Below are 15,480 nucleotides of genomic sequence, written 5' to 3' on the forward strand. Positions count from 1 at the left end.
CCAGGAATCCGGAGGGTTTTACGTTAAAATACTGCAGAAAATAATGGTCCGATATATACCTTCGACCGTGAAAGGATGGCGCTTCGTTCGCTGCACGTCTCATGCTCTCGTTCTTTTTTCCTTTTCTTTACTCTTCGGCCAGCAAACTTCTCATCTTTTGTCCTCTTCCTATTCTCTTGTTCTCTCCCTCCCCCCCTCTCTCTCTCTCTTGAATCAGTTTCGAATTACCATGCACAAGGAGCGCATCCCTCTAATTGCAGGCCGAAAGCGATCGGCTTTGAACCGGCGCAGGAAATTGGTAGGAAGGCAATTCATCCTGTAGCAAGATAGCGGACAAGGGGACAGCCTGGAAGGATTCTCGAAACAGACTGGGTGAGAACGTGGATCAACGTGATTTCGTGGAATCGAATCACGATAACGCGGCTGTCACGAAACCCTTTCGTGAGCGTCAGCGATCTGTCAGTCTGGTGACGACACTGGCCGATCCTTGGGAATGGACGAACCATTCGCAGGATCGGACGAACAGGTTTCTTTCACAGAGCTCGTCGATCTAAATCGTGTCGGCTGATGGAAATCACTTTGGATGATTATTCGTCGAGCCCCGAGAGCAATCACCCCAGTACCTTACGGTATATTTAGTAAGTATTACTTATAAGTAATATTTACTAAATTTACGTAAGTATAGAATCCTTTAACTATCCTATCGCTACCTGAATAAAATTTTGGAACTAATTTTGGAACTAATTTTATACCTAAATATTCAATTTTCACTCGTATGCAATTGAAAAGAGATATGTCTAGAATTTTCTAGAAATAAATCTCCTTTGGTAGTCATACGAAGACTATGTTGTATGAATACGTTTGACACGCTTCAAATATGGCAATGTAATGATATATGTATCCGAATACAAAGCGTAGGATTCTCAACTACGATACAAGTCAGCAAAAACAATTAAACGATCTAGCGGGAAAGCAGGGTCCCCACCGCAGCTATAAAGGAGCGATAAAAAGGGTCACCGGAGTTGGAAGAAACACTCGGCAGGGGATCGAGATAACGCAAAACTTTTAAGACGGCGGTGATTTGATTCCGCGCGAGCCCTGCCCCCCGTATTCAAAGTTATAAGAACCAATTTAAAAATCCAGACTCTATCTTTCCTCCCGTCCACTTGCCACACGGAACGGGCTCCACGCATCCATCCGAAAGTTAAATCCCGTAATCTTAGTTAAAAGAGGCAATTATAGAACGGACTACAAGCGCAGATACGAATGAACCGATAAGGGGAGAACTGATCGTCCTCTTCTCCGTACTTCCGCGTCTCCAACTCTTTCTCTATTTCGTATCTTTTATTCGTTTCTTCTGTTTCTGTTTCTTTTCTCCTCTCTTCATTCTGTCTCACCGACTGGAAAATAGGAACAGTCTCTCAGCAGCGGCACGGTAAAAGCGTTTCTCCTTCCCTGCAACTTAAACGACGAACTTTTGTGGAACGTCAAGGCAAAGTTGCAACCGCGACAAAAGCTCTTTTCTCGCCGCACCCCATCATCCCTCCCCTCTCTCTCTTCTCCTCACCCCGTCAGCCGCGCAATAATAGGCGTTTCTATTCTTAGCCAGGCTGCCGTTAGCCATCTTAGGTGCACGCCAGCGACTTCTGGTTCAACCGTGAGATGTTTATTTGCGCTATCTATCACGGCCGAGATAACAAGACTGTCGCGGAACTATGCTCGCGAGGTAATTACGCGGGAAATCGAAAGTGACGCACTGCGCGTATCCATAGGCACGCTCGCGAGATTTGTACGCGTCGCTCCTTGTCGCTTTAGGCACTTCGACGCGCTGCGTTATGTAATTTTCCTTTTCTGTTTTTCTTAGTCTTGATCGAAGCTATTCGTGGAGGAATGCTATTTGTCCCCTTGCTATGATATGGGATAGATTATATTGATCTTGTGTTATTCTTGTGGCATGTATCACTGCTAACTCGAATTTGTGAATATTGTTTTGCATTTATAAAGAGATTAGATATTTTGATATATTTGGTGCCAATTAATATATAATATGTATTTTTTACATGTGCATTATAATTTCTTTTTATAGTCAAATACGATCATAACAACATATGTTTAAATTAAAAGTACAATTTCGATAATTATAAACGTTAGATTCCAGGAACATTTCTGATATGAATTTATTGGTCATTTAACTGTAGGCAAAAAATAAAATCTGACAGTGGAGCAAGAGACTTTTGAATTTTTTTGACATAATATTCAAGGTCTTAATAAGAACGCATGTATTGCATGGACTAAAATTTCAAATAAAATAACTTATTCGAGAGTCCACTAACAATATTCTTATTTTATAAATCTGCAAGTAAAATGAACGTAAAATGAAAGTCGAAAACAAATCAAGCAGCGTCAGCTTTCCAGCAAACTGTGCACTGTCTCGACGGGACGCATTCCCTACTGTCGCGTTATTTGTCAATGAGATCTGCTCGATCGGACTGTACGCTTTCTCGTGGAGAAACGCTGCCTAGCTAACCCGAATCCCCGAACTCTGCGACGTTTCGGGCCTAATTTTCACGAGCTGGTGATCGATCATGTCACGTTCCAGCCCGGCAAACACGGCCACGTGCATACATTTCCACGGCCCCGAAACGAGCCCCAGGCTTTTAGCCCTGGCTCCCTTTCCCCTTGGGCCGTGAAAATGCGAAAAAGGCAGCGCTGAAATTCAGCCCTGCTCCTTATCGGCGTCGACCGATTTTTCGTGTTTACTCGCGAGGAGACGTAGTGCCGGTAATACATCAGACTGAAACGCGCGCGTGCAACCATGTTTATGTATAAGTCTCGCGCGGCCACTTTCCAGAGCGGAATTTGGATCGAGGAGGACGAGAACATAGCATGAGGGATCGACGAAAAACCTGATGGAAATACATGGATTAAATTGATTTTACGTGTTCGCGTGTGTGTTATTTCACGTGCATGAGCAATGGGCTGGTCATTATTGGTGGAAATGAAATTATTGCGATAGAGCGTCCAATGCGTTGATTTCGATATTATTAAGCGTTTTTTGAAAATACATTTTAGAAACAAATTTACAAATATCAACATGATTCCTCTGCCATTTTTGTATTCATAGTAATAAGGAGCAATAATTATAACAAATCATCCTATATTCGAGCTACTGGTAGCATAGAAGATTCGTTCTAAAATAAAGTCAAGAGGCTAACATTAATTTTCATATAATTCAGATTTAAAATTACGTGTTCGAGACAAAGCGTGCAACATACAGTGGAAATGAAACCGTTTAAAACGTGATATCAGCGTGTAACGGTATTTGCAATCCCCCAGAAGAAAAAAGACAAATCGTCATGGCTTTGTCTCAAAATTAGCACTGGTTTAATTTCTCGCCGGAGGCTGTCTCCGAATAATGAGGATTAATTCCCTGAAACACGCGGCGTCCTCGTAATTCCGCGCTATGCGTATATCAGCAACGTCCATTCGACTACGAGAACAAGTACTGCGTGTTATAACAAAGTATCACACTAATATATAACATTTCGTAAAATAACATTCTAAACTAGCTTCGGCAAACCCAATAAAAATCAAATTTAACAATACGAGAAACTTTAACCATGGACGTTCCCAAGAGAAAGCCGTTCGTATCAGCTCTTCCAATAAAGGTACGTGTTTCGTTTGTTTACGAAATTCCACATTCTACTTTCGTTTCGCTCGGCAGTCCGTCATGTCGTTGAATCGTCCGTAGGAGCAGAACGAACGGTGACGGAGGACGAGAGAAGTAGAATGGTGGTCGTGAAGGGGTGGGGAAGATTCGTGGATAGCGTAGGTTGAACGGACGGAACGAGGGATGGTGGAGGATGCCAGCAGAAGAGGGTAAGAGGGTGAGTGAGAACGAACAGAAGAGAGAGAGGAGGGCAGCGTGTTTGCAGATCCTCTATCGGCCGCTTCAAACCCCCGATCCCAGCATCCCTATTCCCGGTAGCCTGGCTTCGCCTCCACCAGCAGCTCCATCCGCCCCTGGAGCTCGGATGGTTTGGGGTAGAGCGGCAGGCGGCGCGAGGCAGATAAGAGAATTGCACTGTCAAGCCGGAATGATATATTTGACCAACATTTCCATATAACCCCGGCAGAGGCGCTCTCGCGCATCACTCCGCTCTCTTACTCTCGGATTCTTCTCCTTCTTCTCTCTTTCCGTTCCTATCCCTTTTTTTGCTTCTCCTCTTTCTCTTCCTTTTTCCCCCTTTCTCTCGTTTTCTTCCTCTCCATTCCCTTCCCCGTACAATTCCAGTTATCCTCCGCTTCCGTTCTTTCGATTTGTTCGATTCGTTTCCTCTTCTCCGACGATTCGTTCCACCCTTTCGCCCTGAACGCCGCCGCCTTTTATTTCTTCTTTCTTTCGATATTTCTTTTTTCACCCCATATCTTTTTCTCGCTTTTCTCGATTCCTCTACCAGCGGTCCAGCCACCTTTCTCCAGCGCTCTCTATTTCCCGCCTCAGTCTCGATCTATCCTCTCGTCCCCGGTCAGCCGCCGCCACCGCCACTACCGCCCCCGAGTTGCAACCGGGAGGCGCTCTGAAATTACGTTTGGGGTCAGCGCGCTTATTGACAGTTTTATACGCCGACATTCTTATTACAAATCCGGCCGTCCTATAACCGGCCCGGAGGTGGAATCTCCGTTTCGATACCGCACCCTCCACCGACGCTCTCTCACCCCGTCGCAAGCAGATCCGATTTTCTGCTACGAGCTCGACGTCGGCGACACGGAAAAATCGAAGGAATTCGTGCGCCCCCGGGTCGCGATAGATCACACGGAAAATGTCAAAGAAATGGCGATACGTAGGAGAAGATTCCGTTGATTTTAATTTAACATAAGAGTGTAAGTTCTTTATTCCTTGTGATCATTAGCTGGATACACCGCAGGAGGTGAATGAGTTAGAAGCAAGAGGGAAATTAAAAAAAGTAATGAAAACGACGGAATGACGTGTCGTTTCTATCGGTTGAAATAAAGCGAGCGTCGCGGTAACCAGTCGCGTGCTTTCTAGCCTTGAATAAGGGGCAATACAATTTAGATAATTAAACAGATATCAGGGAATCGTTATCTGGCGACTAGATGTAAAACAGTTCTATTCCATTGTTGGAGAAAATCTCTTCCGTTATCTGCCCCTGCCCTACCCTGTTTTCGAAAACGAACCAACCGGCGTCGCGTTACGCTTAATTCTCGGTAACTTATGGCAAATACGCGCACATGTGCATACGATGTTACACCATGGTCCTTGAATATTTTACTATTTTTTATTTCTTCGATAACTAGAAACTCGATAAAAATGGATATAAACAGGGGTTTCTAAAACGAATAGATTTACTAGATATTCTCCGTAATTAAATCTCTGTCATTTTGTCTTATCGTTAGAAAAAGACACTTGTTCGGGATTTTGAGTGGCCGTCCATTTATGGCTCGGTCAACACCTATCCCTTCTTTGGGAAATTCCGAATTACCTATCTTCCCCGAGCTGGTGACTCCGAGGTCAGGAAATACTTCAGTCTCAACAAGATCTTACAACCGCTGTGTTCATAACATTAAACTTTACTTTTATACAATAAGTGCAAATAAAGTGCTAAATTACACAAACACTCGATCTATTAAACCTCCTCCATCTTGAGCGTTAAGTCAAGGTACGCGATATCGTCCGATCGGTTTGACCTGACCGATTGCTCTTTAGTTGATAATTCGCAGCAATACTCCCTTATTAAGCGTAATCGAATCCGCGTTTTATCAATATCCAAGAAAAAGTACGATGTTCTTTCAACAGTAAAATGAAAATTAGGTATCAATAGTTAATTGTTTATAAAAATTGTATAGATATACAATGGTACATTTTTGGGTATTTAAGTGACATTTTATAAAATATACAGCTAAAGGCTTGCTTTTTTAATTGCATTATATATCTTTTAAAGTATCGTTGACATCTTTAATACAAGCTTTGTATAATATCTAATACAATACTGAAAAAAAACACATCATAAATGTTATCATACGTAAGGCAATGATTAATATTCATTTTCTATAAAAAAAAATTAGAAATATATAGCATCGTATATAATTCTGATGGCAAAGAAATAATTATTTTTTAAACTCGGAGCGTTTCTTCGTTTCATTATCATTAATCAAACAATTAATTACAATAAAACCCGATCTAATAGACACATTTCAAAAACCACATTTCGCGAACTGTATTTCCACAACTCTCGAATAATAAGCATTCCTAATGTACGAGACTATATCAAACAGGAAACTTCCACTTGAAAATATTTCTCCACATTCAAACGTATCATTCATAAGAAAAATATTATTCAAACATGGGAAGACAGAAGAAGTATATCGTAGCGAGAACGAAGAAAGGAAGAATTAATTGCGTCGGGGTTAGGATTGAAAATTAATCCGCGCTGACTTACGGAGTGTCCGGGCAGTCGCAATCAATTCACCAGGGATCCTTTACCGCGTGAATCAGATCGGAATCAGCCAGAAGAAACTCGCTTACTGAAATCAGCCGAATCACGCTGACGCTGCTGTTTATTCCCGGACAGTTCTTCCAGGCGAACGATCTATCAACCGCGCGTACAACCGACTGCACGGTGTGATCGCAGGTGCAGTTTATGAAACGTGATTTATCTTTGCCGCGTCGATCTTATTTACGCGATTCGCGAGCGCAAACAACCACGTGCCTCCCTAGGTCTCGCGCAACCATCAAAACGACCGCGAACACTGGAATTTATGTCGGAGCACGTGCCTCTTCCGGTTCTCCTTTTATTTCACCGACAAGTGTTCTATACGCAGTAGTTGTACATACGTCTTCGGTTTTTCTCATTACCTTTTCCTTATTTTGCATAATTTCTGCAAAGGAAATTTCTTTTCCAGTTAGATATCTTTGAATAGTATTATGTTGGATAATAAACTTTGTTCATTACATTTTCTAAAATTGTAAAAAATTGTCAATTTAGAAATTTCTTTCAAAAATCGATAACAAAGTTAATAGCCATTTCAATGGAGACAAATATTTTTGTCTGGATGTGGATGCTGTAAGTTTCTCACTTTGGACAAGTTTATATTCATAAGAAAGATTGATCCGGAAAACGTGTTTCTGAATGTTACATAAAAACGAATACATCTTGTTGCTAGGAAGATGATTAAACCACTAACAGGTATAATAAACTAAACCTTCTGAACAGATCTGCAAGATCGATAAACAGATGAAAATCATTGTTGAACGCTCCGTGATTTTAAAGCCTGTACTTAATTTTAAAAATCTTTATCATTCGGAGCCAATGTATATTTCGAATATTCCGCAAAAAAAATTAAGCAAATTCGATTTCTAGATGACTGGTTGGAGACAAAAAGAAAGATTCACAAAAGAACGTAACGACGGACAAATTCTCTGGGGAGATCAGTGGCCACGGGCGCGCGGAACAAGACGTACTTTTTCGAGGCGGGCCACTCTCGGAATATCCACCGACTGGCGTCCCCCGTCGCCAGCGATTTGTCAAAACCGGCGTGGCGCCTGTCATTCGTCTCTTTACTGCGCGATCGTTAACGTGGGGGAGGTGAAGGAGGACGAAAGAAAGAAAAAACGAGGATGGACCGAGGGCTCGCCAAAAGAAAGACAAAGAAACGCGGGATCCACGGCGATATTATCTCTTCCATTCCGCGGCGCAAGTTCCCCGTGGCACAACCTCGGCCCCCCGGCGAGCGCTGCGTGTGTTAATTTGAATCGGGAGAGATTACGCGGGGACTCCCCGCAGCGAGCAGCCATTTTGTATCAAAATGTCGATAAAGGAAGTCAATGGTCGACCCCTGCGCCCGCGTGCACCAGTCTAGCGATCTACGATCCGTCTCCTAATCGTCGACCCCTGCACTCTGTTTTTTTCCTCATTGCTTCAAGAATTTCTGTTTTAGAATTTGTTTCAAGTATTTATCATTATCCTCAGCTTTGGATTTAACGTATTCATTGCTGATGAATTTTGTATGTCTTGCACATCATACTGAAATATTGTTTGTCATTTCAGCGCGGCACCTTGTAACATACACGTGAAAAAGAAACTTATTTAAGCATTTATTTCAAACATTCGAAATATTGAAGACTTTACGATCGACGGCTTATTTGATATTAAAAATGTCATGAACCTAAATGTCATCGTTCGTTAAAGACTGCCACAATTTTATGAAGACGCTTAAAAACATGGAAAGAAACTTTATTCACTCGTCTAAATATATGATATATTAAATACTTTGCCATGAATATTGTATCTGTTTGCATATATTATGTATTCTATACACTTTTACACACTTGAAATATCCTATTTATAAATACATAAATATCCATGCTTCTTTAATAAATTTAGTGCAAGTCACTGTGATATCCACGACAACCAACGTGTTAAGTTAGTATAGCCTTTAACGCAATTCTTAAATGAGTACTTCTGATAAAAAGAGAAAGAAATACAACAGATGAGGATATCCTTGCGCTTTTTCGAGATGAAACATCTCTATGCATTAGTCCAGCTTCTAAGCTACCCAATCACCGGATACGTGGAGCAGTTCACGCGATTCTCCACGGGCTAGGGATGGCCATTAGTCATCTATTAGTTCGCTATTGTCGTCTCCGGATTCGGTCGCAACCTACAAATGTGTGGACTCGAAGAACGTTCAAACATCGAGCGTGTCGATCACAGCCGGCCAGTGGGATTAATTTAATCCAGCGGTTCAGCACATTTCAGCCCTGTTCGAATTTCCTAGATCAAATCTACCGACAGCAGCCTCGTTTCGGGAGGCGGTGGGTGGGTCGACAGGAATTCGGTGCCGAAGTTATTGGAGTTCCTCCGCTGGAGCGTAGCGGAGAGCATTCCAGGGAGCCGTATGACGAGCACCAGAGAGGACGTTGACCTGCCTCGGAAGATTTATTCGACCATCTGGTGAACAGGTGAACTTTTCCAACTCTAGTTGCTCGTCTCTGTACGCATCGTTCCAGAAAAGAGAATTTTGTAATATTAAATCAAGCTACTATTATAGATTACGGTGAAAATGTAACTATACTACCATCTGTGAAGTTTGTGTATCTTTATAATTGACGCAGTTGGTATACGTGTAATTTTAACTGTAAATATAAGATTTTATTATTTAAAGTCATCAAATAACTATATATCTAATATTTTACATATACCTTCTGCATGTTAATATTTCGCAAAGACAGGCATTCAGAATTAAAGTCGAACAGTCGTATATTAGGTAACATATATAAATTATGATAAGCTTCTAATATTTCAACAAATCTTCGAGAAATCACGAGTGAAGGTATTAAGCAAAGGTTCTAGAAGCCAGAAATGATTGAACGTACATATGATTTAATGCGCTTAGAACAAGCCTAAATGCGGAGAATTCTTGTAGTTGGACTTTGTTGGATCTCCTATTCGCTAGAAAAGGTGGAAGAGGAGAGAGGGACACGCGAAGCGCGTTATATCATTGCCGACATCGTGTAATTCTGCTCGAGCGTACGCGATATGCCCTCTTCTAGCTCGTGCGGCAACACTCTGCACCCCATAAATATCTCTGAATCATCGTCGGTGCCCTTCGTTGTTCTCTCGCCGCTCGAACACATCGCCGGAAACGCGGATTCGCTGGTCACGATCTTGTGTTGCCTCGGTGTCTCGCGCAACGCTGAAGAAATATGGTGTCGCATCCGAGGAACGTTTTCCGCGATATGTTAATTCTATTAATCCGTCACACTATTCGGCATTTTCTCGTCGCATCAAAAGCAGTGGACACTGCCAATTTAAGCAGTCACAGTAAAATTTATTAAGAAGTACATAAAGTATAGACAATGGGAAAGTTTTGAAAATATTGCAACCTTTGCTCGATCTAATTCTTCTTCAAGAACTGAACAGTGAGACATGAATTAGGAAGGAGAATAACTAACATGTAGCAATATTATCATGTACAAAATGCATGAAATATAAGGCTGAAGAAATTGAAAGAAAATAAAAACTTTCTCCATAGAATGAATTTAATAAATTTAATAAAGTTAATCAGTTAAATGAAAATTCACCTTTTACGTTGAATAAAATATTAAATATGAATGGAACGATTTAGAATTTATTCAGACTATATTCCTACATTTTTATGTTGAATCAAAACACAGAATGATCATAATTTAACAGTATTAGGATGAACGACGATCATCAGGATTTCCTGTGCTTGCAGTGTCAAATACAAAAAATACATACTCTTAACTTTTATAAATAATTTCTCTACAATTTTACTACTGTCTTTTCCCATAATCGAGTATACTCGATTACTCGCGCATCAGATCCCCGCAAACTTTCTTCCTGCACGTAAAAGCCAACCTTCCAAATCCTATCAATTTTCACTTCAAAAATTCCTTCTGTGGCTCCATCGCTAACCTGTCGCCGATATATGGTGTAGGCATTCGGGAACCATGATCAATCGTCGCCCCTTTGTCCAGCCTGTACAGTTTTCAGCCGGCACAGCGATTTGCCGATCTCGCGCTTCCTGTCGATAGTCGGGTGTTGGAAACGGGTCGCGTATTGCGGAACACGCGGCGGCCAGCAGCACGGCCGATCAAATGCTTGCCGGAGCGTTTCGCGCGCGATGCTCGTTTGCGCGGAAGACGAGCGGACGCCGGTTGCGAATCGGGCCGGAGTTGTTGCTGGGATCGCCGAACGCGATTGTTTGCTGCACGGCCGATTAAACGATCATTGTACAATTCCACCGGGACCGGTAGTGGCGCGAGCTGCGAGCAATCCGCGCGGAATATTACGTTTCCAGCGCGCGGATACCACGGAATGGCCCGTTTGCGTTTTCGTCACCGCGGACACTCGCAATTTCCAACGAAATAAGGTACGACGAGATGGAACGGTGCAACTGTGTGAGAAATCGTTTGGCGTTTTGATCGAAGGGAGATTGCTTTTCGAAACATTCGATGGTTCACTTTTAGGCCGTTTGTAGTTTATAAATTGGACGTCTGACTGGCTAATCTTTCATTTGTTGCATAAATGTAATATGATTGATTCCAAATTGTTAAGCAAAAACAATGTGTTGAACTATTAGGCAATGATAAAATGTGCATTGCTGTTTTATAAGAGTAAAGATACGTAGAATTTCTGGAATTTTTCAAACTGTTGTGGATTTTTTATTTGTTTGTTCTGCTAGTTATAATATTAGTATTTTTATCAATGTATCGCGGAAAGTATTATGGTTTATTGAAAGGTTTTTATGTTTTATTGACCAAGGAAAAGGAAAGATTACTGTCTCACTTGGGAAACAATGTCTACAAATTATGTTATAGGTATCTATATATAGTATGAAGAAAGGAAGAAAAGAGATCACCGAAATCGTTCCAGTAAACGTCACACAAAGAAAATATAGCTTCCGACGGAAAGCCTTTCTGACACATTATTTGGCACAAACATGTTTATACTCACCCCGTGTGGAAACATCGTGCAACATATGCAACCCCTGTTTTCATCGCCACCCTATTAATGCCACGAATAAACAGTAACGTCATCGTGCTGTCCACCAAGTTACAGGACGGAATCGTAGAAAAGCTAAAACGGAATGATTTCCGGCGAAATTCTTTAACATTAGACCCAGGAGGGATCTAATTTATTTTGTTGTTTAAAAAAAGAAGTCACAAATGTTTAAAACTTATGAAACTGGAAAATCTTACCGACAGATCGCACGATAGGTAACAGAAGAGTCCAATGTACTTACCTGTAACAGAAATAGAAAATAATCAAAATTAATAATAATTTAGTTGGAAACTGATTACGAACAAGACCGTATTATAAATTCATCGTGACTCTGGATAACATAGAAGCCACGAAATTCAAAGTATCAGAGATTCAAGATGAAATCTCGATTCCTTTTTACGAAAACCAAGGGACACTTTCTCGTCAGACTCTTTTTCAGGAAGGAATACAGGAGAGGAAGGGGAAAAGGTACGAAAGACTTGCGTGCCACGCTGTGAAAGAGATAACACGCATCACGTGACCGACGCAAAGGGTGTGAACAATCTTCGCGGATACAGACTAAGTAGTATTTCGTTCAACTGTCTCGAGGAACATCGTGGTAAGATGAAATCTCTTCTTCACTGAATCCAGTATTTAGCAATTTCTCATGTGAGTAGGAGCCGCAAGAGAGGTCAAGGACACTATATCCTCGTCGATCCGTGCACGGATCTCTTGATGCAGCCTCGAGAAGTTTTACGAGCGCCTGCGAGAGCATGTCCTCGTAGTCAGTGACACACAGCAAATGAACGAAGTTGGAATAAAAGGTAGGATGAGGTAGTGGCAAGCAAAACGAAAGAAAAAGGAAACGTTTCGAGAGTCGCACTCTTCGGCAAATTCGCGAGATGCCTGGCCTGTCCGGTGAATTCTCGTATCAAGTTCCACGGCGCGGTAGGTACGCTAGCCTATCGCGATCTTCGACATTCCATCTAACCCAGGACGAGGAGTTCGTCTTCCACGAAGAGGCCGGAGACGTTCGAAAACGACGATGGCTGGACATTGAACAGTTTTGTTATTCCGAGGTCAGTCAGAAGTTATGGAGACGTTGCCAGTAAAATATCAGGCCAAGATTATGAATTTCAGATTAGGTTTTGGAAGAATGTGAGTTTAATAGTATATATGTTGGAAGAATTTAGTGATTGTCTTTAGTGATTATTTCTAGTATTTCTTTATATCTTTCCTGAAAATATAGAGAACATGTATTAGCTTTATCAGAGGCAAATTTATTAAGACCAGACCAATTACCTTTCATTTTTGTCAACAGAATAAGACGGACGTACATTGACGTGAACATTGAGTGTTCAAAATCTAAATTTATAAGTTATAGATATAAATGAAAATTATTCAACCACTTAGCCTTATCTGTTACCTGAGATCGACGTTTTGACTATATTTATAATGTGTTAAGTAGTCAAGATAGCCTGACAGTAGCAATTAAAAACTAATGTTACCCATTCGTAAAACACTTATCCACGATCAAGCTTAAGAAAACTTAAATGTACCGATACTCCGAGCTATACTTATAATATATACTTATAAACTCTAGCATTCTTCCAATCTATTTTCTAGAAGCATTCCCTTTCTTGTATACCCAATCGAACATGTCCGACTGAATCCTACATAATTTATCCGCGTCACCCTCTCGACAACACCTGAAGGTACTCCATCCCCAGCTTCGAAAAGTGACCGGCGCTCGCGATACACGATCTCGAAGCAACGACAAACGTTTCCTGCGATTCATAGATTCACCTACGCTGCCAGTTCGAATTTACAGCGGTGGATGCTCGCATTAAATTACCGCGACGAGCGTTATAACTCTGACCGCCCTGGCAGGCCACAACGTCCTCGTCGCCTCGATAATCTTCAACCGTGTACACGTAGTAAATAGCGAGCGAACCCTTTCCGCGTTTCTTCGAAGCATATTAATATTTCTACGAGCTGGACGTTCGTTTGCCTACGAAGAGCCTGTTAAATCGTTTGTGAGGGACAGCTGCGAGACGTGGCGCGATCCATTGCATTTGAATTCGTCGATAGAATCATAGGTGGAAACAGAAGGTGGGACCTTTCACCTGCCACTGTGTTCTGCACATGTTCTCGTGGATAGAAAGCGGATAGACGAGAGGGAGAATCGACGCGAAACAAATCCAATTGGACGTTCCTATGCCCGGTTAGAGAGAGACTCGTCGCCACTGAAGACGTCAGCTCATAAATAATCTGAAATGGGACACGTAGCGTGTACCGCGGTCGCGAAACGTGTCGAAGATATTTATTGGCCAATGCGTCCGCGTGACTCTTATCGATACCGAGCTGATCAATTACGGATGATTGCAAAATCCTTGCTATGCAAAAGGAATACCGGTATATTGAAGATCGTAATAAAGCGTCGTGTTTTTATAGAGTTATTCAGTGCCACTCGTTTAACTTTCTTACAAATATCGTAGTTGGAAACTTGTATGCATAGAGGAGAAGGTTGTCTAAAATAGTCTTCAGATGTAGAAGTTATTTTCCTTTGCAATTAAAGACAATGACGCAGCAAGTTCTGTTTCGCAAATTAAATCATAAATCATTAATCGTTCTTGTAGCTATCGAGCGATATAAAAATTAGAAAATCAACAAATTATCTCGTCATGCTTTTTCCGTCTGATTTTCGATTCTTAAATGTTCTTCAGAAACGGAAAGTTTTAAGAACCAAGCGCCATAGTCCCAGAAATATACCCAATATAGACAAACTTCCAATTGGGCGCGACTTTCAACATCCACCCCCGCGCCAAAGGACAGATCGGTGGACGATTGGGTATCTATGCGTGAATAAGGAGGATTCCGCTCGTTGGTTGAATAATTGCAAGCGGCGGTAGACGGAAGGTACGAGAGAAGGCGGAATCGCGGGCGAAACTTCTCGTCTATTATTACCACGATCGCAAGAATGCCGTGGCAGGCGTGCAGAAGAAGCCTCGGGGGAGCGGACGAGGGGATTTCGCGAGGGAGAGACAAGAAGCGGTTGGGAACGGTTAGTAGCCGGTGGAAGAAGGACGAGACGCGAGAAAAAAGGAGCAGCAGATAGAGGAGAAAAGAGGACTAGAGAGAACGTAGAGTTGAAACGAGGTGGTGGATCGACGAGGGGTGGACGCGGCGGAGAGGGTGCGCGCAGCCCCCTACTTACGTAATTTTAAATTAAACTGTGACGTTTTCAAATTAAGGTTTTTGCCGGAGCAGCCAGCTCTGCTCGCGCCTCTCCTCTTCTCTTCAGCAGCCGTGCACGTCGTCCCTGCGGCGCTTCAACGTGAATCTCGCGTTAGACACGAGAGCGTAGACCGTGGGACGGAGACAGAAAGAGGAAACTTGCGATATTACAGCGAGCTTTTTTCGTCTCTCTTTCTCTTCGCTCCGTTCCCCACCAAGCGACCGATGAGTGGGAGTGGTGGGTGCGGAAGCGCGCGTAATTTAGGTACCAGGAAATTGGTTTTCTCGACGCTGAAATAGAAGAATGCGATGCGCGACGACCGGGGGTTCCGCGCAAAAAAGACGAGCGGGGTCGGGGAACGCGATGGAGCGGAGTATAGCGTCTCGAAACGCGCGATTCCTGTCCATCGGGCGAATTCGACTCGAAATTTTTCCAACGCGAGTTTTATTAAAACTGCGGAGGGGAACGTCGTCGTCGCGGTTCTTCATGGAAATTTTATCGGCGAAAAGTAGGAAGGAGCGGAAAGCGGCCATTGTTCCGGGCGCAACGCGGAAAAAGACAGCGACGACGACGCTACTAAAAGTCACGACGAACTGGAAATCCACTTCCGCATCCTAATTTCGGGAACAAAGACCCGACGACAACGTTAATTCCTGGGAAACCGAGCGAGGAGAGTCGTCGTGCGAACGGAATTTTCACAAGGATTCGTTTAGC

At 42.5% G+C, this 15,480-nt stretch overlaps 1 protein-coding gene across 5 annotated transcripts in view; it reads right to left on the minus strand.

Annotated features, from left to right (window-relative positions):
- The window catches only part of LOC100644518 (homeobox protein homothorax), a 500,427-nt gene that overhangs the window by 59,349 nt on the left and 425,598 nt on the right, over window positions 1–15,480 (minus strand). For 4 of the 5 annotated variants that reach the window (XM_048406104.1, XM_048406103.1, XM_048406102.1 and 1 more), the window contains one exon: window positions 11,502–11,624. The exons of the other annotated variant lie outside the window; for it this stretch is intronic. In XM_048406104.1, the coding sequence (XP_048262061.1) occupies window positions 11,502–11,624 (123 nt within the window). The remainder of the gene's footprint in view (window positions 1–11,501; window positions 11,625–15,480) is intronic. 5 annotated transcript variants of the gene reach the window in all.

Source organism: Bombus terrestris, chromosome 5 (genome assembly GCF_910591885.1).
Source record: "Bombus terrestris chromosome 5, iyBomTerr1.2, whole genome shotgun sequence".
Lineage (NCBI taxonomy): Eukaryota > Metazoa > Arthropoda > Insecta > Hymenoptera > Apidae > Bombus > Bombus terrestris.